The sequence below is a fragment of the Siphateles boraxobius genome, unplaced genomic scaffold (genome assembly GCF_051911475.1).
Source record: "Siphateles boraxobius isolate OS27281-9 unplaced genomic scaffold, OSU_SipBor_1 19, whole genome shotgun sequence".
NCBI classification, from domain to species: domain Eukaryota; kingdom Metazoa; phylum Chordata; class Actinopteri; order Cypriniformes; family Leuciscidae; genus Siphateles; species Siphateles boraxobius.
In genome coordinates, this window is record NW_027508799.1 from 29,884,891 (window position 1) to 29,909,543 (window position 24,653).

Sequence of the window (24,653 nt, forward strand, 5' to 3'; positions counted from 1 at the left end):
CGTATTTCCCGCTGTTGAAACACCGATTGAGCGATTACATGAGAAATGATACGGATTTCGGTAAGTTTTACTGTATCTTTTAACATACCTGATGTCCATTCATGTTTATTTCGTGCTGTAACTAGTAAAGCGGAAGAGACGATCAGTTCACGTGGCTGGCTTCGCTTGATCTTATCTGAGGCGTTACAGGGATCTGTCACATGAAAGAGCGCCAAAACGGTATTTATTGTTTGAATTTTGTAATAAAATGGACATAATTTAAAATTTCAGACTTTAGTTCAGTATCTTGCAATATTTCCCATAATATCCTCATAGTAACAACACTTATTGCAATTTATTGGAAGGAAGGCACTACAATGTTCTTTTCATTCGTTGGGATTTATCTGTTCATAAAAATGAGAATTGATTAAAAATATTGAGAAATCATTTTTTTTTTTACCCAGCCCTAATTATATGCTTTATTGGATGCATAAACATTTTTCAATGATGCACTTTGTCGCATAGGGCCTACGGGAGATGTTGTCACTATGGCATTCTGATTAAACTAATTTGAAAGGAAAATCTTTGTTTGAATTGCTAAGTAAAAAAAAAATCACAACATATCTGTTTTCAAAATGTAGTTATGGGATGTTCAATGACATTTCAGTAACAATTTAAACAAATAGTCTATAAAACAGCATAATTCAAGAAACAGCAAAACAAATCTAAATCGTAGCTAACTTACAAAAAATTGTTTGGGCCAACAAAAATTATAGTTAATAATTTGTATAAAACCACAACACATAAAACATGTGACTACATGCCTTAACCTGGCATTTACTATTAAAAAAGTTTTCTGAGTGCACAGTTCAACTTTTTTTTATGCAATTGGACTTTTGACTCAGAACCTTTGGTTGACATATGGCTCTTGTGACAACTAGCCCTGCTCCATAAAAAAATGCAGATCAAAACTCATACATTAAAATATGAATGAAAGATACGTATAAGATAAAGATTAAAGTATACTAAAGTTAGTTATGTAACATATGGACACATTGCTCACACCAAAGCTGTTTATATAATAGCAATTATTCTCATTCATGAAAGTTTTTTATGAAACGTTACCAATAATTTATATTACATAAGATATTTTATCATTATTAAACAAAAGGACTACTGGAGTTCATTGGCAGGCAATGCTGCCTAATTCCACAGATGGAAGCCAGTGTAAATCTATTGACAAAACATGCACGTTCATGACACGGACTGACATTCAGAAGAGACTGGTTAATGCGTCACTGACACGTGATGGGAGAGAGTGCAGTACCGCTATTACTCTGCACTCAGTAAGAGACGGTAAGTGTTTGCTTTTATTTGTTCACATTTATCTGTGCTATCAGATGTTGAACTTGAATATAAACCAGACTTATGAATTTTTGATACACTTTTCTATGATGTCGGAGTTAACAGATTTATAAAAAAAAAAATACTGAGCATTAGAATAAAACGATTTGTCGGATGTAATGAGAGGTTTTGTCACTTTCAGTCTTGAATTTACAAAAGCGTTTTTTGATATTTACAATGTTCAGTTTGCAGTGTTTTTGTAGATCATTTATTTATAACTGCAGTGAACTGTGATTGGCCGAGGTCCCAACTCCTCTAACCTCATTTACAGTACATTGATTTCTATAAATACAGGTTATATTATTTCCATGAATATATCTATTGTTTTATCATTTAAAAAAATACCACCTCAAAACCTAATTTCAGCATCTTATTTCAGAAAAAAAGTATGAATGTTAAAAAAGTTATATAATTATTAAACTTTATAGTTATTAAATATATTGTGTATTTTGATCTTTTTACTGTGTAAACAGATAACTTAAATGAACCGCAATATTTTATGAGCTGGACAAGTGTCATTATAAAATGAAATCAACTTTGGCATAACCAGAGTAAAATCTAAACCTACAAAATATTTCCATTGGACAAAGTTCCTGTTTTATGCCTCACAAAGCTCTTGACTGGAGAAGACATATAATCCGAAGTAAAGATGCCATCTAATGACAACACAATTAGTTTCCCTGAGCTTATAAAACGGAAACGAGACGGTGACCAACTCAGTCCAGCAGAGATACGCACATTTGTGCAAGGAGTCACATCAGGAGCCATCCAGGACAGTCAAATAGGTAAGACCATAATCACCTAAATTCAGGGTACAGTTAAAGGTATGGTAGGCAATTTCGGGGAGGCTAGCAATAGCAAGCTAGTTTCGAAAGTATGATCCCTCCCTCCATTCAGAGCGGCTCCAAAGCCACACCTCCTTCAAAACACATGAACGCACACAGCAGAGTCTGCTAAGCGTCACGAGACGAGAGACGCCGTTAAATTACCTCATTTCTCATGCCTGAATAAAACAAATTGCCTACCCTACCTTTAAGAAGACACAAGCAAAGAATACTTTTGGGTGGAATTTTACAAAAACAGTTGTTTTGTAACGGCACAGGTGCTATGCTAATGGCCATATGGCAGAAGAACATGACCGATGAAGAGACTCTGGCATTGACGAGAGAGATGATGAACTCTGGGGATATGTTAAAATGGCCGGAGGAATGGCGTGTGGTAGACAAACACTCAACCGGTGGGGTTGGAGACAAAATCAGCCTTCCACTCGCTCCTGCTCTGGCTGCGTGTGGCTGTAAGGTATGAGAAACACGTTGACCAATTTCCCAAATCCTAATATATAAAGTTCAAAGTCTCAAACCACATTCGACAACATAAAAACGAAATAATCTTTAGTAATTTCATGAATGAATTTGTAAAATTAACATGTTGAAGAACAAAATTTTATTTCAAGTCGTGTGATCTTAAATTCCAATGCACAGTGAAACAGCTGTCGGCAGGGAGTGTATAGGCTATTTTAAACTATGAAATTCAAATTCTAACAAAACTATGGAATTTAAAAACCTAAATATGGAACAATCTGCTAAGTTTCTAGGCCACATTTTCATTTCAGTTACATATTGCCACCGCCATCCTGAATTTATTGTTAAATAATGCAACTAGTTACTCTAGACATGTATGGGGTTTTTTTCTAGGTGCCCATGATAAGTGGACGAGGACTGGCACATACAGGTGGCACCCTGGACAAGCTGGAGTCTATCCCTGGGTTTAATGTCAACCAATCCGTACAACAGGTAATGTGGGAACAAGTGGGATTTGTTTACACCTGAACTAATGGTCAGTTTGATTTTTACAAAAATTAAGGCATCAATTTTGGCTTGTTCGATTGTAGCAAATACAATCCCTCTATTTTTCTATTATTAAAATATTAAAAATGAGTATTAAATAATACCTATAAATAAATATTGTTAAATATGAATGGCATTTAAAATAAGTAATTGAAAATTGAAGCACATTTTAGAGACCATACAACTTCATATTCTTAATCCATGTTGCAACATGCTGAACAGGATCCTTTTGTTATGAGGATAGTTTGCCACTATATGAGCCAGGTTGTCAAAAACAATTTGAAGGGTAATAACAAGTCAAGGGTTTTAAAAATATTTGACTCTATGCTTAATTCTTTATAAAAAGGATGACAGCTATTTATTAAAGTAACTAAGAAGTTTAAAAAAGTTATAAAACAGGAACTTTGTTCAAGAAGCCGTTTTACACATTTGACACAATAGGGAAGAAAAGACTATCGCAGTTCAGACTTCTGTTTCATGCCGACTTTACTGGAATCATCAGGGAATCATGATTTCGAGAAAATAAATAATACATACTGACATCATCCACTCGAGCTAAATTCCAGCTAACCGTGTCTTCCATGCTCTGCTCAATTATGTTTACTTAATGTTGATATTGAATATGGGCATCATCAAATTCATTTTTACCAGTGACTCTAATCCTTATAATGAAATGTATGTAAATGAATGTAGCCCATGTACTGATTTATCATAGAATATTGTCTCACCCAAAACCAAAGATTTAGCATACACAATATTTTACAAATCAAACACATTTCTTAGCGGCCAAAGTTATAACTCAATAAAAGGTTACTATAATCGTACTCTTACTTCAGTAATTCTGTACTATAGACCTTATGAGAAACAAGTGCACAGCCGTCTTTAGAATATTGTGTTTGAACTTCTGTTTTTTCGGTAGATCTGTATATTTGTATGGCATCGCTGTCGAAGAGTAATTAGCTGGATTTATTTGTTGTAGAGTTCACAAAAGTTATCACAAGCATTGAAATGTTTGAAATTGCGGATGTCATAAATGTCAGTAGACACAAGAGTTTAAAACAAGCGTTTCCTTCATAAATCCGGATTTTTACAAAAAAAGATTAAAATGTAATATTATATTACATTATTCTTCTAGGTGAAGCAGATCCTACAAGATGTGGGCTGTTGCATTGTGGGACAGACAGAGAGTCTGGTGCCAGCAGATCGTGTTCTCTATGGCGTCAGAGACGCCACATCGACTGTTGATAGTCTTCCTCTTATCACTGGTAAGATTACCCTGGACAGCTTCTCATCACCGTGTTAACCCTACTTCTGATTATTTTGTCCATGTTCTGTACAGGCTCCATAATTTCTAAGAAAGGAGCTGAAGGTCTGAATGCTCTTGTGTTAGATGTGAAGTTTGGCAGGGCTGCTCTGTATACAGATCTGGATAGTGCTCGCAAACTTGCTCAGTCACTGGTAAGAGAGCTTATTCCGTTTTCCGTTTGCGTGCATGCCATTAGAATAAAACGATCTGTATATCTATTCAGTGGCATCTTGCAGACAGTTTTGAAGAGTAGCAGTCCTGGCCCACATGCTCACAAGAAAAGACCAAAGAGAAGAAAACTTTCCATGGGGAAAAAGTCATAAGTTGAGGAACTCATTAGACTGGCCACATTTAGACATGCACCTGTGTGATTTCTGTGTGATTTTTTGGAAGTTGCATCCAAAATTAACTTGAATGTCCATCAGGCATGAGCAAAATTCAGAATTAAAGAATTCCAGGGCTTTAAGCCGGGGGCCGGATTTCCGGCTTGAGGGCAGGTCCGGCCTCCGGCGCAGGCAAAATTTATTTATCAGGCTGCAAATTACAGTCGGAGGCACTTTCGGCGAGGACGTGCTTGGAAAAAACGCGCGCGTTGCTTCCATTATGAGCGCGCGCGGCTACATTTGAAATAATGAACTTGAGCGCGCAAAAGACGCGATATGTGAACAGGCCCTATAATCTATCCACCGGAACCTATCTATTTGAACCGGAAGCCAGTTGTCCTTTTCCGGTTCGAAGCTTTTTGAAGATTGCTCAGAACGCCGCAGTGATGTGCTGGTTAGAAAATATGTGAAATAAGTAGGGCTGCCCCTGCCCGTGCACGACTGAAGTTGGGTTGGAAGTTATGTATACTATATGGGAGAGAATGCTAAACCATAATGAGCGTTTTCGTAATATATTGCCTATTCTGCATCTCAACGCACGCATAAGCTTGCCAGAAAAAAAACGGCAAAAGTAATGGTTATGCATTAAACATTTGAATTCTTTATTAATAACTAGTGTTTTCTGTAAGTGTCAACTGCAAAGATAAATTTGACGATGCTGACTGGCCATCTTCGCGGTACGTGAATGCGCCTATAGAGATAAATGCACACTTCAGACGAATTTAGCAGAGAGCAGCCCATTTCTGCTCGTTTTTAATTATTTTGTTTAAAAGTACACATTTCAAGCTTTCTATAGAAAGAGGACAAAACGGGAAGTTTTTAGGCACTTGGTGCAGTAAACCTCCGGAGCCTGGAGCTTGTTTTTGCATAGTCTGCCACAAAAAGCTTCACTATGCCACTAGCAGTAAAAAAAAAAAAAAAAACACTTGTCCGTCATGATGGAGAATGGAATTAAAGAGTGGTGAGAGAATGAGATGCTTGAGATCCTGTCAGCAGCGGCAGATCTTAAAGTGACAGCAGCCACTAATTCTCTATGTCAGTAAAGTTAACCTAAGAACAAAGGGAACAAAGAAAACTACTAACTACTTTTTGACTACAGAACGCTTGTAGCTTTAATAAGGATTAATCTAATTTAATTTATAATTTATGCAGTGCGGACTATTTTATAACCCTATTCAATTTCTGTATATTTCATACCTGTTAGACAGGAAAGGTACAGATAAATATGACATTTATTATTGGTTTAAGTGAGGATTGTTTTAAGTTCACTTTAAATAAAGTTATTTTTTGAAGCCTAACAAATGTTTAAAATTTTGGGGGAAATAATTTTCATAGAGACATCATTAGCTATATTAATATCAGTGATACTGGCCCATTAATAAAAAGATGGCATTAAGATACAGCTGTAATACTTGAGAATAAATGGTTCCATTTGAAAATAAGTCCGTCTGTGCAGTCTGTCTATGCAGTGTCTGTGCCAAACTTAACTCAAATTCAAACCAGTTAATGATTTGAATTGGCATTCTTAATTCAACTCTCATTGTCACCCAATCCTGGTGTCCATGTGCCAATAGGTCACTGCAGGCAACAGGCTGGGTGTGAAGACAGGGGCGGTGCTTAGCCGAATGGACGCGCCTATTGGCCAGTGTGTAGGAAATGCGGTTGAGGTGTGTGAAGCCCTTGAGTGTCTTAAAGGACGAGGGCCCGATGATCTCACAGAACTGGTAACAATTTTAGGTAAGGAAAAGAACCATTTTTAAACATCCCACTGTAAGGGTGTGTTCACACTTGTACTTTGGTTCTTTTGGTTCAGACAAAAAAAAATGAAAATAATACATTTAGTCCTGGTTTGCTTAGTGTTCACACTATCATTTTTAAGACCAAACCTAATGATACAAAAAACAAACAACACACACAAAAAACGTATTTTGCGATGTGTAAAGTTGTCAAAAGGAGAACAGAAATTCCACACAATTTGCACACAAATGAAGATCCGCTGAAAAGAGACATCAATTTTGGTAGGTTTACATGTCTTTGGTCCCTGTTTAGTTCATATTTCAGTCAAACCGCATCAGAGTTCATTTAGAAGCAGAGCGAGGCCCATCTTTTCAGCGGGTCTCGGTCCCCTTGCATCAGGGTTCAGAAGGCAGCGTTCACACTTATTCAAACAAACTGCATTGACAGAGTAATCGCACCAGAGTTCATTCTAATCGAATCAAACCTGCCAAGTTTGAACACACCCTAAGATGACATAGTGGAACCTAATGTCCAATTGTGATGTTCTTCCAGTCAAATTGTCCACAAATATCTGCGATAAAGAAGCATAAAAGTGTCATTATATTTAGGTGGATATCTCCTGTGGATGTGTGGCCCCCACTTTACTCTAGAGAGCGGGAAAAAGGAAATCGCTCAAAAGCTGAAGAATGGAGAAGCCCTGGAAAAGTTCCAGGCGATGCTGGAGGCTCAGGGTGTGTCTGATGTTGTTGCACGTTCCCTGTGCTCAGACGAGACCGACTACTTTCAGCACATGAGGCGTGCAGCACATCAGACAGAGCTTAAGGTGCTAGATGATGGTAATTATGTTCCATGTTCTCGTTTGAGAATCAAATATGTTAATTATTTTACATAACACTAACAGCACAGGCATGATTATAAACAGATCGCACAGAGCTCGCTATTAATATTCACTGTTATTCATCTGCATGCAATCATCACGTCCATTATCTCAGCAGCAGCCATTGTGTGTGTATGTGTGAACCGTTTGATTGACAGGAGCCGTTTTGGACATTGATGGTTTGGCCCTGGCTGAAGTGCTGCACAAGTTAGGGGCGGGACGTACTAAATCGGGAGAGAAAATAGATCATAGCGTGGGAGCAGAGATCTTGGTTAAGATGGGACAGCAGGTACAGAATGGTTAGTCTCCATCTACCTCAATTATTATGAATGGAACAAAAAACTAACATACTGCTTACAAAATAGCATACAGACTACTATTAAAAATGGTATATGAAAAAGTATTCAATATGCAACAATAAACATTTAAGAATGTCACATGACATTACCACATTGCATGCAGCAATCTCAGAAATGCTGTTATTTGTAAATGTAGTTAATTTTAAGTGTAATTTTTTACTTTGGCACAAGACTTTTGGCAATCCTATCAAATAATGAGTCAAGATTTATTTCAATCTTTCTCCTGGTTCACACTGGAAATGGAAGGACAAATTTCAATGTGGGAAGCATAGTTGTACAATATTTCAAACACAGCCTAAATCTCTGTAGTGTTATTTAAGACAAATCTGTGTTGATACACTATTGATTCAATTGGCAGGTGAATCATGGATCAGGATTCATCACAATAGCCCAGATCTGAGTACAGACCAGTATTCTGTCCTGCAGAAAGCATTGGTCATTGGCAGTCTCAACGAATACAAGGCAGTGCCGTGTGTGGCAGAATTCATCGGACCAAACAATCCCAGCATGTCTTAAGAAAGCTTGTGAAGTAGGTTTCATTCTGAATGTACTGATCCTTAGGAACAATGTTCTTTACCTGATGCGCTAGGGAGGTTTTACAAGAAGAGCATGACAGACAAAGAGCGACACTGACTTTTGAGCTCTGCATCTGGAAAATCTTTTAACCCTCTGTGGTACTTTGTTTAACTTTATTTGTAACTAACTGTAACTGATTTTATTTCACATATTCTCACATTTCTCTGTTAGTTTCACCAGTCTCATATTTCCCTGTGTGTGTGTGTGTGTGTGTGTGTGTGTCTATTTTGCAACCTTGATGGCTTACAGTCGCATGCTTTCATTGCTGTGCACTTTATTTCTTACATTGATGGATAATTGCTTTTATTTCACACATTTCCCAAAATTAGCTTTTGCAATGACACACGTTCATTTGTGTGTGTGTGTGTGTGTGTGTTTTTGTGTGTATAAGAGTGTGTGTGAGTGGATTTGTCTGTACTGCACTCTTGATGTTTTAGAGATTAACCCCTTCACTGTTGTGTGCTTGTTTTCTGCATCGTGGCTGATTTGTAGATTGTACGCACACAAAAAAAACTGTATTTTCATATTTTTGCCAATTTCCCATTCATTTCCTATATGGCGGTCACTTTGACCCGAAGGACCAGAGTGTGACTATTTTTTTGACAACCACTTAGACTTTTCAAATCCTGTCCCCAATTTTTTTATGTGTTCATATACCAAGTACCATTAAAGTCACCAAGTTTCGTACCATTCCGATGAAGCTACGATTTTTTAAAAGATGTGTAAAACTAAATTCCGGTCAGAAGTGACAGAAATACACTAGAGGGTTAACATACTTGCTTACCAGTAGCTGAAATATTACTGTAGCCCAGGTCTGCTCAATCCTGTCCTTGAGATCTGCCTTCCTGCAAAGTTTAGATTCACCTAAACCAGATGATCAAGGCCTTCAGACTGAACCTGTAGATTACAGGCAGGTGTGTTGGATCAGGAGCTGGAAGGTGGATCTCCTGGAGCAGGATTGAGCACACTGGTAAAGCAGTGACTGCTGCCACCACTGACTACTAGATGAACTGCAGCATAACAGGCCACAAACATCTATGATCAGTCACTCACATGAACAAGCACTAATGTGCTTTTCCAGGCATTTGTTTGCAAATTTGGGGCTAAAACCGCACAGCATTTACTGTGTTCTCAGAAAACAGGGTCTGCTCTCGTTCTTCTTGTAAGCATCCATGATGATACCCTAACATATTTATCTGTCAGAAGGTAAAAGGAATCTGATTCCACAAAGTTAATTCTATTTGGGTGTTTTAAAATGATTGTGCTGACTTTATTTTCACATTTTTTTGCACTTCAAAACACCCATAAAGCATAACCCTGGTGCTTAATTTATGTTTTTCTCTGTGTATTTAATCAGACACACTAATAGTGATTATCTTTTTCTTTGTAATAAAAAGAGGTTGTATAGATGGTACGGTAAGGTAGTCTTTGCTGCCATATAGTGGTACAAATGATGTCCAACATGACAGCATAGTGTGAACCCCTTATGTAATGTGTGATTCTGATTCTGATTCATTTTCTTTATGACTTTGGTGTGAAATATAACACTGATATTTCTTTGAGAGATGCATATTTACAGTTTATATTCATGAAAAATATAAAGTCTTGCTAAAGTTAAAATTTTGACAGGAATCTGATACTTACATCAGTCTTCATCACCTTGTTTTTCCCCTCCATCAGAAATAAAGAAATATTTAAATCAAATAATTTCCACTTTTTTTATTTCAACACACGTAAAAAAAAGATATGCACTCAGTCTATTTTCTTCAAGATTAAAAATAGCAAATAATATAGCTGCTTTCGATGCCTGCAGATTTCCTAGGGTAAGAGATGGGGAGTTTCATCTAAATGTGTATGTTTCTGTCCTTGTTTGGGAGGCATCAGTGCACCACAGAGTTCAGCGGTTCTGCTCTTATGTTTCCAAGATCCAGCGCAGAATCGGTTTCTTCATCGATTTCACCAATAACAGCCCTTAAACAAATAAACATACAAGTCTGTTACTATTATGGCTTCAAAAATCCAATGAAGTCTAAGTATGAGAAATACTAGGAGCATAATACTTACACATTATCACCTCTGACAATATACAGTCCCAGAACCACCTGCTCTACTCCCTGGGAAGAGCTGAACACCCGCTCGTGGCTTTCATCCAGGATGAGGTTGATTGTCTGATCGAAACCCTTTAGTGTGCCCTAAGATCAAGACAATGTCATAAGCAGGCTGCTTTATTAATGCACACAAACAATGTTTACTTAAGAACATGAGGAAAAACTCACCACAATCATCCTGCCATCTGATGTGACGATTGCAACCGTACCTTGAAATATGTCAGTTCAGGCTTATAAAGACATCAGTAAAGCTACATATCTCTAACACACACACTACAACTTAGGCAGTTCACATATAAATATTAAATTAACGTATATAATCTAGTACACAGCACGAACATGGTCAAATAACAAATTATGTATGCTTAAATACCATATTTCTAATAAATGTATATAATCATCAGACATGTTACATGCATTCTTATATAGTATAACGTTAACGTTACATGGTACAAACACATAACCACTAACCAGACACAATGTATCCATGCATTATGCATATACACTGTAATACAGTACTGTTGTGTAGTAAATGCACACTAAAACGCGATGATGGCTTTATCACGTTCATTACATGCTAAATCACTTGCTCGCGCGCCACATCTCGCGTCCATTGAAACATAAACACTGCAATTAAAACAACAAAATGCCCATATTCATTGAGCTACAACACTGTCACTGTGCTCATCATGAACTGTTTCAAAGGATACGGTTAATGTAACTCTCGAGAGCAGTAGACATCTCTGTTGGTGCGTGTTTAAATCCACCTGGGCTCGAGTGAAACTACAACGAAACACATTCGTTCAGCTGCGACCTGAGCCGGAAATGAAAATGGAGAGACTTGAGTAGCCGATGACCTATCAAGCTCAACAACAGGCAGACCTAGTCGAGTATGAGCAATAGAACATAATGGTAATTCATGTATTTGTCCAGCAGATGGCGCAGCTATAGGTTTCTTCTCAACTTTTGAGATTAGAATCAGTTCTTGTTGAAAAGGCAAATTGTTTCAGTGTCACAGTGGGGGCCGATGGAAGTACTGATGATGATGATAATAATGATGATGATGATGAATGATGACGATGGCACTAACACAAAAGTGTTGTAGCAGTATAATGGTACTGTGATGATATCAGATGCTACTTTGATTCCTTAAATTATTATCATGCTAATTATATTTACATGGAATTCCAAGGTAGTTCATTTTATTATAATCAGGATACAAGTCCAAACTAGTTACCATCCAAAATAGCCACCGTTCAAACCATGGTAGCCTACTTCTTGGTACCTTTTTATTAATGGATGAAACTGGTGAAACAACAAAAAACTAAACAAACCATTGCACAATATAGCAAAGGGAAATAAGATAATTATTTTTTCAAATTCTGAAGCCTGCCAAAACCCCTCATTAAAACACAAAACGCTGGGCACATGCAGAAAGCACAACACAAGTGATTGTTAAAGTGAATCATTTATGTTGTTATGAGGAAGTGAACTTTAAGCTTGAGATACATTACAAGGATCTCCAGGAAACCATTATGTTACCAGATGGTATATGAAATAAACATACTTGAACCACAGAAGAAAAATGGATGTATAACGTAAAAACTTCAGACAGTTTTTCAGACTTTTACCATTCTAAATTGGACAAATAACAAGGAAAACTGGTTTAGCAATACAGGTAATTCAAACCTTTGAAAGTGAATTCCTGTTGCTCTTAAGCAATGGACAGGTAGTTTTGATGTGTTAATCAGTATTTTGTTTTTAATTTCTTTGTGAAAGCTATTCTTCAAGGAATATGTTTTTTTTGTAACTTATATTTGTCTTGTCTGTTTCCAAACGACCTCTTTTAGGTTTCATGTGAAGCTGTCACGGTTTGTTAAAGGCAACATGAAAGCAGACGACAAACTTCAGATCCTGAAATTCTTTCTAATGCTTGTCAATTCCTTCTTTGTGGTAAGATTAAATATAGGAACTATAGATCTGTATGTTATTGGTAAGGATTTTAGAGACATTTTATGTTTGTTAGTTCCAAAGAGCTTCCTGGACAGCAATCAGATATATGAATCATACAGTGGACATTGACATTCAGCCCATAATGTGATGTGCTCGTTTTCTGACACTAATATATAAAGACATAGATTTCTGTATGAGGACCTTCAAATAAAACATCTAAATTCATGCATGACATGTACAAACAAGTAACAGATTAAATAATCTCGACAGATTCTTGGCATCAGCATTTTTGCGTGTTCTGCTTGGATTTTGTTTGACAAAGACAGCTTTGTAAGTGTCCTCAGCTCCGGTAAGTTTTCTTGTTTGTGATATAGTCTATCATTATGTTTTAACTCAAAATACGAGTTATCTTACACAATACATGTTTATTGCAATTTGCATAATAGTACCTATAATAATGTTTTAGGGCAAGATGTTGTCTCTCATTAAAAAAAGAGTCATACCATCCATAGCCAATTTAGAGTGAGCGTTTGTCCTTGTATCTGATTTTGTGGTGTTAATGAAGCGAAACGTGCGCTCTCTCAGGACAGGACGTAAAGGTGGTGGCTGGGGGGCTCTTTTTCATAGGACTTCTTGTGGTTAGTGTGTCTTTGCTGGGTTGTGCTGGTGCCTATTTTGAGAGCAGATGTTTCATCATATTTGTAAGCATGAAAGTACACAAAGACATTGATGATAACTTTTACGCTAGCTGTTATTAAAGCTTGCTGTTAACATTTCATCTTTTCTGTTTTTTTTTTCAGTACCTGTGCTTCTTAATCGTCATCATACTGGGTCAGATTTTCATCACCTTAGTGCTATTAATACAAAGGCAGAAGGCAAGTATTTGCTTTATTAATACAGTACGGAAAATCACAGCTGACTTCAAATTCACTTTAGACATTCGCTAAGAGTAACTGCTTGATATAACGATTAAACAAATTGTCTAACCGAATGCATATGTCGAATGTTACCAGATTGGGCAATTTTTGAGGGAAAATGTGGACGGCATCATTAGGCAGTATGGAGGAAATGAAACCCAAACGTCCTGGAAACTTCTAGACAGTGTACAGACTGCTGTACGTGCATGATTTACACCTTTACTGATCAGGAATGCAACAGTCTTTTCTGACAATCAGCTATAGCAAGGTGATTTGATAGAGATACTTTCTTAATTTATCTACGCTGTAGGCAAAATGCTGTGGTAGACTGACCTCAAATGAATGGAGGAATAACACCGTTATTGAATCCCTGGGAGAGGCTGACATCTACCCGTGCTCCTGTTTCAATGGTACCTGCCCAATTCTGGATGGAACACACAGCTTTGGAAATGGTTCAGACATCTATACAACGGTAACATGTGTTGCCTTTTTCCATCATCCCAACCTTTACTTAATCTTTTTCCCTGTTGATTTAATTTGCACACTAAAACCTTTTTCTTTTTTTTCTTTTTCTTTTTTGGTGATAGGGCTGTGAGAAGGTTCTTGGGGACTGGCTAGAGACGAATATAGCTGTAATACTTGGAATGGAGGTTGGCCTTTTTTTGATTCAGGTAAAGAGAGAGCAAAGAACTAAATGATTTTTCACAAAACATGTAACCAATTAAAATAGTATTCTGGGTTAAGTACAAGTTGACATCTTGGACTTATACAGCTAAAGTAAATAAAATAAAATAAATAACTTGTATTTTCTCTCTTGTAAGTAACACATAAAAAAAATAAGCATTTTTGACTTGTACAGCTAAAATAAAATAAAAAATAAATATATCTGTTGTACTTTATATTTCTCCCAGGTAAGTCCATAATGCAATGCACTTTTAGTGATTAAGTTTAAACTGTATTTAACCTGGAATATTTTTAAACTGCTTTAAACTGAAATTTTGGTAGCACTTTACCATAAGATCCCATTAGTTTGATGTTAGTTCATGTATTAAATATCTAGTTCAGTCTTGAAACTCTAGAAGGCGCAGGCTGATGGTCTTTAAATACAATCTACAAGCAATTACATCATTGATCCTGCAGCCAATGAGATTGTCAATGAGCCAATGAGACATTTAAATAGTCTGGTTCAGTGTTTGCTGTAAGCTAGTCCTGCGGCACGCTATCAGAGCTCCTCTGAAACCCTCCACCTCCCCCAGCTCCACCTGCCTAGATCTGCTACAGGATTTTTTGGATGTATATATTTGCACACATTTCCCTGGATCAACCTTGAGGTTTCTTTCTCTGTTGTAATGCTTGCTGCTCCATGGAGATGTCCAATAGTTGTCTCCAATTCTTCATGTACATATTATAATGTAATTTAATATAAATCTGGGTTATTGTGGTACATACAAGCTATACGAAATCTTACATTTTAATGGACAAATTTAATCCTCCATATAATGATTTATGTGCTTGGATTATTTCCAATGATTAAACAATAGATCAAAACAAGACATGGTTTGAAGTAGGCTAGAGATTATTGATGTCCATCAATCTTCCATGTCACTTATACTATAGGATGTGGCAGTGCTGATGATTACTGAGGTACAGCAGGGTAAATTATATCAGAGTCAAGAGGTTAGGGAAACTTCGTTCCGAGAACTTAATGTGAACATTCTGGGAATGTACAAAATGTTCTCCAAACCAACAGGAAACATTCTTTTTATGTAAAGAAAACTTTCCTGGCTAACCAACAGAGAACGTTAGGATATCTGTTCTGGGGATGTTCTGCTGGGAACCAAACGTTTTTAGCTGGGATGTTAACTTATGTAGTTAGTTAGATGTTAACTTATGTATGTAGTTATGTAGTTCTATTACAAATAGAACCTTATTTTAAAGTATTTTGATATAAAAAAAAAACTTGCACAAATCTAATGCATTTGGATCGTTTTGTCTCATGATGCTCAGATTCTTCAGTTTATCTTTGGCGTCCAAACCTGCAAATTCATTGGCCGCAAGACGAGGGAACTGCATCCCAATAATCTGCTGAACGCAATGGAGGAGAATCCCGCAGCAGAGCCTGAACACCAGCTGCAGTACAGTACAGAAAATCAGTTTGAAATTCAAACCCCTAACCCTCAAATGGACAGTGGCAACTATCCACACAGGAAATATGCTGATGAGAATCATGATCAATGTAACAATCCTGTATTTTACGAACAGGGCAACAGTCAAATGTACAATACTAGCCCTCATAATTTGCAACACCAACAGAGCTATAATGGCAGTTATGATCAGGGGTATATGCATCACCAGAACTACCATCATGATGATTACTAAAGCCATATTTCTTCTCTGGAGTAACGTGATCAGATTGGGATGGGCTAATTTGGTGTTTTAAAAATAACATGCTGTACAAAGAGCAAGCTGCGGTCTATGTCTGACCAAAGACACGTAAAACCTTCTCGTAAGACCATTGTTTTGTTTCACTAAGTTCAGGTTTGTGCCTGTTCCCAGGGGTATCGTTTGTCATTTTAACGACAACCAGCATCGCTTTCTCAAAAAATTCATTCCAGACCTCTCAGGTCAAAAGCTTTTTAACAGCAACTCAACATATTGCTGTAGACGTCTGTTTTGGGTTCCATGACAGACAATTTACTCATTTTTTGAAAGATTTTATCTTAAGCTTTTATTTGAATGCCCCATGACAAGTTTACAGGTATTGCAACACTGTAGAAGTGTAATTATATAAAAATACTGACCTGAAATCATAACCGTTACAGTATGAGACAATCCACACAATATAACTTGCAAGAATATTACTATTCAATTTTACAACACTGTTTTAGATCGAAAATATTAATGAATATAAAATAAAAAATTGTTACTATTTTTAAATAAAGGATAAAAAATCTACCTGTTTTCTACTTAAACTATACAATTAAAAATAAACATGTTTTATATTCAACAGCTATATTTACATTATTTTGATTATTACTAATCAATAGAGAACAAAAAACACACAAAGATGTATTTAAAATGCACGTAAACCATTAGTCATCCTTTGCTTTCGTGCCACGGAGATTGCTCTGTGACTTTCAGATGATTCGTGGGGTTGTTTAGTAAAGCATTGCACACTTCAGACCTGCTTTATGAGTCAAGACTTGATGTTAATGACACTGGGGGCCGTTCAGTGTGTGAATGTATCTGTGTGTGTGTCGGAAGCTGAGTCGGCGAGTCAAGAGTGGGCTTTGACTGAAGTTTGATGGACGACACTCACTATAGACCATAAAGAGCGGCGTTTCTGTCCGCATGAGAGGGCCCTTTGTTACGGTCGCTCTGTGGTTGATGATAGCCAGGCTGACATTATCGACCTCGTGCGGTTATGAGTTGGCAGTCATGCTTTACGACAACAGTTGACAGCGCACGCATTGATGGAGACAAAAGAGAAAGTTACATGGAGAGGAGCTTGAGATTTCCACTGCCAGTACCTGATTCCGCTCTGGAGAATGACAGAGTGATGCACAATGAGTCAATGGGGGATTTTCAGGACTATCTGGGATGCACGAAAAAACAGAAACTCTTCGAAAATGGCATAAAAGTTTTCTTTAGTTCATATTTTAAAGGAATAGTTTATCTAAAAACAAAAACTGTCATGTATGCACCCTCACGTTGTGTGGAGCACAAAATAAGACGTTTTGAAGAATGTTCATGCTGCTCTTGTATTGTAACAATGGCCTGTTAAGCTCCAAAAATAACACAAAAGCACCAAAAAAAAAACGTTTGAAAACCGTCCACATGACTCATGGACAATATTCTGGAGTCAAATGTCAGCTTTTAAGCACAATAAACTGACATATAAAGGGGCTATATGTAAGAATTTTCATGAATTATTTTTATTGCCAGTGCGTGAACTGCTTGAAATGAAACTTCACCGAATTCCGAGGTTATCTATGAAAGCCTGTAAACTGATTTTTATGTGAAGAACTCTGGATATTTTTGCCCAGAAAAAAAGATGTGACGTTTAACCGTGCTCCTGAGAGCCACTCTTCCGTTCATTGACACATGAACAAATGCTTATACAATGTTCAGGATAATGCTGAAAGAGCCAGTGTAAACGGTGCAATTTTAATTTTAATATATCCACATCGCTATGATCAGATGCTTTCTTAACTGCTGCTTTCTCCACGCTGTCATTTTGTTGTGTGTTTGGTTTGTTATTGAGAGGAAAGTGCACAGCACATATTTATTTACATATTCTAAACGAAGAACGAAAAAGAACTTCGCTGTGAGTATATCAGGGCCTTGAATCACGTACAGTCTCTTGTGCATTACCTGAGCATAAATGCAAGCACAAGTTGCTGGCTGCAGTTCACTTAATGCCCACCGGTGTCGCTAAAAACAAGAGTTTCTGAATTCCACATATGGCCCATTTAAGTCGATATTTACAGAGGTTTTTCACAAATCGCATTGCACTTCAAAATCCCTTTAGAAAATGTATTTGGACTCTTAAGTCGGATTTAATGTTTGAATTAAATTGCATTAGATACAAAATATCAAACCAAGTGGCATCAACAAACCAAGTGCAAAAAGCAAACCCAATTTTTGCACTCTCACATCTCACTTAATTTTACAATATCTTTTAACTAACTGGTGTTGTATGAAGTCAGATCACAAACCTGTCTTAGAAAAGGTGTAGTTCACATTAACAATGAATATGTTTACCAGACAGAACCAAACAAACTTCTTTTTGGGAAATGTTTGTCTTAAAGTATGTTTGTGCTTAATATCTTCAAAATAAACTAAATTTGTTTCATTGGTTTTGGGGGTTTTCTTGTATGGAAATAGGCAGCATGAACATTCGTCAAAACCTCTCCTTTTGTGTTCTATGGAAGAAAGTAAGTAAGTACGATATCATGATCAGTAAATGATTTTCAGTTTTGGGTGACCAACCCCTTTAAAAACAAAATAGATTTCTATTCAAAATGCTGTTCTAATCACACAAAAAATCTATTCTAATCTACTCAATTGGCCTTAATCTCATGACATAAATGTTATTTAGCTACAGTGAGTAGAAAAACAGACACCGGAAGAGAATGAGCGAGAGATTCTATAGCAAGTGAGATTAAATTATGGGACATGAGTCATGTTAATGTTACATCTTTATCATGTGAGCTCTTTTCTCATGCTCTCTGGGTTTCCCCATATTGTTTCGAAAACAATCAGCTCTTGTTGCGCCGCCAGAGTGTGTGAGCATGTGTACACGACCAAGCTAGTTAATTCAACGCAATCGGACCGATGACCTGGCTTACAGACCCTCTCAAGTGGGACAGAGATGTTGGATTCTTCCAGCTGGAGTGTGTTTGTGTGAGAGAGACCGAGTTTGGACATGTGAAAGCCAAAGTGGAGGAAGCAAGGGTGTGATGTCTGATACCTCCCTCTACAGAAGAACCGGATCTTGTGAGGATCCAGTGTTCACAGACACGCATCAAGGGCTTCAAGATCCCCTCCATCAGTATCAGTGAATTAATGAGTAGTAAAACGCCAAAAATCTTAGCACTGTTGTCCATGCTCTAAATCAAACGTGTTTCTAGACAAGCCCATGCTCTGTTCCAGAGACGTTTTCTGGTGCAACATTAACCACCGTCCTCATGCAATGGGGCGCTGGCACAAAAAAGCCATTTATCCTCTGCACAGAGGCCTGCAGGACCAGTAGCGTTCCTCAAAACCAACGAGCTGCCGCGGGCATTGCAGCCGACCAGCCAACGAGCCCATCAAAGAGATACACTTCCTGCCGGATGAAATCATAAAGGTTTTTTCCATGGCTGTTTTTAGGATGGCATCCCGGATTCTCATTGATGGTTAATGGACCAGACACAAGTTTCGATTTGTCTCTTCAGCCTAATGTTTTTTGTGGTGAACAGGTACGGGCTTGATGAGTAAATCTAGAAACATCTGATGCATCCCTCCTGTCACCGCCAAAATATTCCCTTCATTGTCCGCTTCACAAATCCGGTGATTCCGACCACAAAAATACTGCTGTTTCCGTTGGTTTCCCTCATGCATTTTTGATTAAACCTCTGTGTCTGCACACCCTAAAGAATCCAGCCACGCCCTGTGAGGATGCCACATGGTGATGGAAAAATTGGCTTTGTTAGGTCTTGTTTACTAACTGGTAAAAAGACAAAGACTTGTTGCAACTAACAGACTGCTACCTGTCCTGTTGACTGCTGGAGCTGGAACCAGAATCAGAGTCCCCTCGCGCAGCTCCGCTGTGGGGCTCGGTTCTGCTTTCTTCAGCTCCGTCTTGGGGCTCAGACAAACTGAGAGCAACTTCATGCATTCTTTGTGGACAACAGCTTCCTTTTGTAAATACCTGCAGATTGAGTTAACCATGTATTTTCTGTCATAATTGACCTTATTGAGACATGCAAGACACGGGTGTTCTTGAAGCATGTCAATGCAAAAATGCCAAAAATTTCATTGAACGCCTTCAGGGCTTCCTCACTATAGTGACGCAGGGAAAAGCTACTTCTGCTTGTAAAAATGGTTATATATTGTGTTATATATAAGGGTACTAACTTACCATCCTGACAGAGAGAACAAGAAGCGCCATGCAGGGGATGATGAGCACCGCCAGGAGCCCATGAATCGCTCCGTTCATACCGTTTTGCTGTCTGCTTTGGCCTGCCAGAACATAAAAGCACATTACCTTATTAGTTCTTACGTGTACACTACACAATATAGCAAGAAGTATGTGGACATCTGAACACCACACCCATTTGTGTTTGCTGAACATTTAATTTCAAAAGCATTGGCACTAATAAGGAGCTTATCCTCATAGCGTCTTCCATTCTTTTGAGAAGGCTTTCTATATGTTGGGAAATTTGCTTCCATTCAAACACAAGAGCATCAGTGAGCCAGTGATAATCTCCTGGTAGTTGGTAGTTAAACTTGTATTATGTTTGAATTTCGGGGAAGATTTTTATGTTGCGGGTCAAATGGACCCTAATTGGATTCAGGCGAAATCAGATAAAAACAGTAAACCTTTTAATATTAATAATTCTCACGCAAACAAATTATCTTTAAAACTGTATTTAACAACCATTTTTTAACCATTTTTGAAATGCGAATATTATAACCAGTTTTGTAACTTTTTTGTAACGTTTTGTTTTATTTTTGTGTGCTTTCCTGGAGCTCAAACAGAAGAGCATGGCGCTAGCAATGTCGAAATCATGCATTTCAAATACTTGAACTGATAAAAATGTACGCCTTCAACGCAGTGTACATTTCTTTGGGATAAAAGTGTCTGCCAAATGCATAAATGTAATTTTAAATACTCTCAGATGGTAGTTGAGAAACTGACATAAAAATTACATACATTTTTTCTTTTTATTTTGGGTGTGTGCAGATGCGGTTAACCATGAAATTACGGGTGAAATTGACCCATGAACATCAAAATCGTCAGAAATTTTGTACACACATTCCACAACACCTCAGAGTGTCAAAACTTTGCAGGCATCCTCATTACCCTAAAACTGAACCTAAAATGTCACAACTTTTTTAAAAAAAATCCTTGTTTTTTTCAGCCAAACAAAATATTTAAAGTAGCCCCTGAGATCTTATGTTAATATTTCAATAATAACACATTCACATGTTCACAGTTCTCTGATGTCAGTTGATGGTCACATGACATGAGGTAAACAAATAAAATAATGAAATTTTGCTATAAATGCTTTCATTTTAAATTTATTTATTTATTTTAATTTTATATTTGAATGATTTTTTTTTATCAAATCAAAAAAAACTGCAGTTCCCTCAAAAACACCAAGAGTTTAAGAAACTAAGTATTGTAATTTTAGCAGGATTTATCCATTTAATCAGCACAATCTGATTATTGGTCAAATGAAACGCATCTTGTACATATGAGATTAAACATTTATAAAAGTTACGTGCTAATCAGAATTCATGTTGTGACTACGGTCTTTCCATAACAATGCACTAAAACACAGACAATGAATTAAAAAAAAACATTAATAATTCATAATACTGTATTACAATATTTTAGGAGCTCACGTTCTCACAACAAGGACAGAATTCATATTGTAGGCCTATTCAACTGTTTTAATATTTAATTTAGCACTTTCTGTCAACTAAAACTCAACATTATATTGAGAATACTTAAAGAATATATTTTTCACATTTACATTTTTAAAGAACAAGACAAAAGTCTATGTTAAAAACAGGTCTGGGCTTTGTAGTGGCCTGTCCAGTTCTGCCACAGCAGACTCAGTAAATCATATCTTTATGGAGTCTCAATGACATTCTCATGCTGGACCCTCCGAAATATGCTTTCACACAATTCTCGAGAATGCCACTGCCTGCTTGGTTAATGCTACACTCCTGCTTTACAAACAGCAAGACTACTGATTTACCTGCTATAGTGTGTGTTTTGCACACATATGCTCAAATTTTGCATGCATGTACTCAACTTTGAACAAACTCATGATGGAATCTGCCTCCTTGGAACCCTGAAAAACATCAACAGTTTTCCACAGAATTGGAAATTTAACATATCCGCTGCTTTATTATCTTCGCATCCATTCTGTAGATATTTCCCCTCCAAAAAACCTCAGATTCGATCTACGCCTGCTCATGCATCATATTCATAACAAAACAATATTCTGTGCATTCACCTGGTGTGAAAGGAGGGGCTGCGGGTGTCTGGCAGGGGGGAGGTGTGCAGTGACGAAACTCGCCGAGAGTGGACCCGGCCACTGCAAGAACCTCTTTAACATGGTTGAAGTAACGTCTAGTTGCCCACTTTACCCTTTTGTAGTGACATTCGAATGTTTGCATCGTCATCTCCTAGTGAAGACAAACAAACCAGAGTGAGCCGACAGCCATGACAACGACGTTTCAAAGAATACGAATGTAAATTAGAGGTAATTACCAGCTCCTCTCCCTCCAGAGTGAAACGGAAACCCTGCAGCATTGTTATAAAAATAGTGATGTTGGCTTTATTGGTGGACAGGTTGCCAAACTTGAGGGCCAATGTTCTTAAACTGCTTTCAACTTTATACAGGTTTACATATAGCCAACAAGCTCCACCCTTAAATATCAGAAAAGAAAAATGTTTAGGCGTCACTCCTGGAACCGGCACAAACCACAAAAACTCTGTCCCCATGTGAAACATAATGTTTTATCTGCTGATGGCCTCAAAATTAATTCGGACACTAGCACGCAATATCAAAATTTCAAACCAAGGACTATGTAGTTAAAAGAAACATGCATGATTGCATTTTCAAGACATTTCCAGATAAAAAGTTTGTATGGTTTACATGATGAAACAGATAAATTGATTTTTTTATGAATACCAAAAATGTTTGTTGAGAGGAAAGCTTTGCATCATTTGTTTGCCATGTGGTCTGATATTTTATCCTCTAATGCAATAATTAAATTCATAAGCGCAGCTCAATTGTCCAAATATGATTTTGGACCACTGTAGATGCACACGTATTATCAAATATTATCATGTATCACACTAACCACATCCTTGGTGATGAAGTCGATAGGGATTCTGTAGTCACTGGGAATGTTCTCACTCTGATGGGTTGAAAAACAAGAATTGGTTGGCTGTATAAAATGTATACTATTTCAATTGGTCATTGGGGAAAAAAGAGGAAAAAATTTAGAAAAAAAAGTCCTGACTAGTGTTGAACATTTTTACAAATGTCATTGATTTCCCTGCTGGAAAATTAGCCTAAGATGGTTTGTTGATCTAAATCTTCAAGCAGGCTAAGCTGGTCTTCAACTGGTATTTCAGCGTGACCAGACGAGAAACAGCTCAAAATCCCACTAAAACCAGCCTTCAGGCCAGCCTGAGTGACCAGTAAACCAACCAGCCTGAATAGAAACTCTGTTGCAGATCTTACCAATGTTTCCAACGTGGCCACATCATCAGTTAAAGGGCTTCCAAAAACACCTGAGCACGTCACAAGCCCAGAAAAAAGCAACACTAATACACAAATGCTTTCTCCGATCTGTAACGAAAAAGTCTCAATGTAGTTACAGTATTAAAGACAGTAATAACGCCCATCCCGTCTGAACATGATCACATGATCGTGTTCTTAATTATAATCATTTGACAATACAACCCCAATAAGTAATGAAAAGTAATCAACGATTGCATAGAAAGTGAGTTGGTCACGCTGTGTGCGTGCGCGTCCCCAAAAGTAAGTGTACTCACCTTAATCTCCCTCATGTGGAACATGGGATTATTAAAAACAAATCAGCCGTACGTCTCCTTACTTTCTTCGCTTTCCCTGACAGCGGAATGCAGGCATGTTTCCGCCTGCTCATCTGAATGGAGATAATCACAGGACGGGATGGGGATCAGTGGTTGTGGCGTGTCTTTCTCCTACGGTCCCGATGGAGAGCATGGCGTGCTGAGCGCGCGACGCCTGTGCGTAATTTCGCCCTGAAGCGCTTCTGTGAATTGAATGGGGGCGGATGGACTTGTCCTCTGTGTTTAAGAGGTAGGGCGCTTTGACTCACTTTTATGTGTAAAAATTGAGGAAAACTATTCAAAGGAGGTTCTGTGACTCACTTAGAGCTCATCACAAGTAACATGGGAATTTGCTGTGTGCCCTTTTTTGGTTTGCTGGTCTTTGCTGATTTGAGCTGGCCTCCCAACTGCTCTAAAGCTAAAACCAACTACACCAAATAATAAGAACCTCAATGCCTTTACAACCAGCCTAACAAGCTGTGAAGTGGCCAAAAACTCCTCCTAAAACCAATGTGACCAGGTGAAAAGTGCCTCAAACTCCTTAAAACTAACCTGAACAGCCTGAAAAACAGTCAACATGGAAGACTAACCAACTGAAAAGTACCCAAATCCCCTCTAAAATCAGGCTGACAAGCTGAAAGTACCCAAAAACCCTGACCAGGTTAGCGGAGCAGCTCAGGCTATAAAGATAAAGACGTTCACACATAATATATGACTAAACTAAAATGGTTTGCTGGTTTTTCTGCCTGATCACTTGGTTTTAAAGTGGTTTCGGGCACTTTCAAGCAAGGTCATTCTACGAAACCAGCTCAAGACAAGTATAAATTTTCTCTTTTTTCTTTTAAACACGGTAATAACAGTTTGCAATTACAAGATGATC

At 37.6% G+C, this 24,653-nt stretch overlaps 4 protein-coding genes across 7 annotated transcripts; 2 read left to right on the plus strand and 2 right to left on the minus strand.

Moving 5' to 3' along the window:
* The first annotated feature begins 1,210 nt into the window (after positions 1–1,210).
* Positions 1,211–10,172, plus strand: tymp (thymidine phosphorylase). Of its 2 annotated transcripts, none has more exons than XM_077234925.1 (10): positions 1,211–1,335; positions 1,997–2,168; positions 2,486–2,682; positions 3,078–3,176; positions 4,366–4,495; positions 4,570–4,688; positions 6,494–6,656; positions 7,265–7,492; positions 7,692–7,832; positions 8,251–10,172. In XM_077234925.1, exons 2-10 carry the CDS (start codon positions 2,033–2,035, stop codon positions 8,406–8,408), a joined length of 1,371 nt encoding a protein of 456 aa, XP_077091040.1. In that variant the 5' UTR covers positions 1,211–1,335; positions 1,997–2,032; the 3' UTR covers positions 8,409–10,172. The 2 variants fall into 2 exon arrangements, with proteins under 2 accessions (XP_077091040.1, XP_077091039.1); XM_077234924.1 differs by having other exon boundaries at positions 1,215–1,335; positions 1,974–2,168.
* On the minus strand, positions 10,173–11,420 carry lsm8 (LSM8 homolog, U6 small nuclear RNA associated). Its single transcript, XM_077234926.1, has 4 exons — positions 11,287–11,420; positions 10,745–10,785; positions 10,533–10,660; positions 10,173–10,439 (listed from the first exon to the last, which is right to left on the minus strand). The coding sequence occupies exons 1-4, from the start codon at positions 11,315–11,317 to the stop codon at positions 10,349–10,351; spliced, it is 291 nt and encodes a 96-aa protein (XP_077091041.1). The 5' UTR covers positions 11,318–11,420; the 3' UTR covers positions 10,173–10,348.
* Positions 11,421–12,129: 709 nt separating this feature from the next.
* Positions 12,130–18,301, plus strand: LOC143742180 (CD82 antigen). 3 transcript variants are annotated; one of them, XM_077234899.1, is made up of 9 exons: positions 12,130–12,254; positions 12,440–12,529; positions 12,800–12,878; positions 13,115–13,230; positions 13,330–13,404; positions 13,543–13,644; positions 13,757–13,918; positions 14,034–14,117; positions 15,454–18,301. In XM_077234899.1, exons 2-9 carry the CDS (start codon positions 12,464–12,466, stop codon positions 15,823–15,825), a joined length of 1,056 nt encoding a protein of 351 aa, XP_077091014.1. In that variant the 5' UTR covers positions 12,130–12,254; positions 12,440–12,463; the 3' UTR covers positions 15,826–18,301. The 3 variants fall into 3 exon arrangements, with proteins under 3 accessions (XP_077091014.1, XP_077091016.1, XP_077091015.1); XM_077234901.1 differs by having other exon boundaries at positions 12,140–12,254; positions 12,427–12,529; XM_077234900.1 differs by lacking the exon at positions 12,130–12,254 and having other exon boundaries at positions 12,337–12,529.
* kitlgb (kit ligand b) lies at positions 16,148–24,018 on the minus strand. The gene is made up of 8 exons (XM_077234902.1): positions 23,735–24,018; positions 23,421–23,528; positions 23,035–23,091; positions 22,439–22,597; positions 22,182–22,353; positions 20,072–20,172; positions 19,701–19,861; positions 16,148–19,600 (listed from the first exon to the last, which is right to left on the minus strand). Exons 1-8 carry the CDS (start codon positions 23,756–23,758, stop codon positions 19,558–19,560), a joined length of 825 nt encoding a protein of 274 aa, XP_077091017.1. The 5' UTR covers positions 23,759–24,018; the 3' UTR covers positions 16,148–19,557.
* Positions 24,019–24,653: the final 635 nt, after the last annotated feature.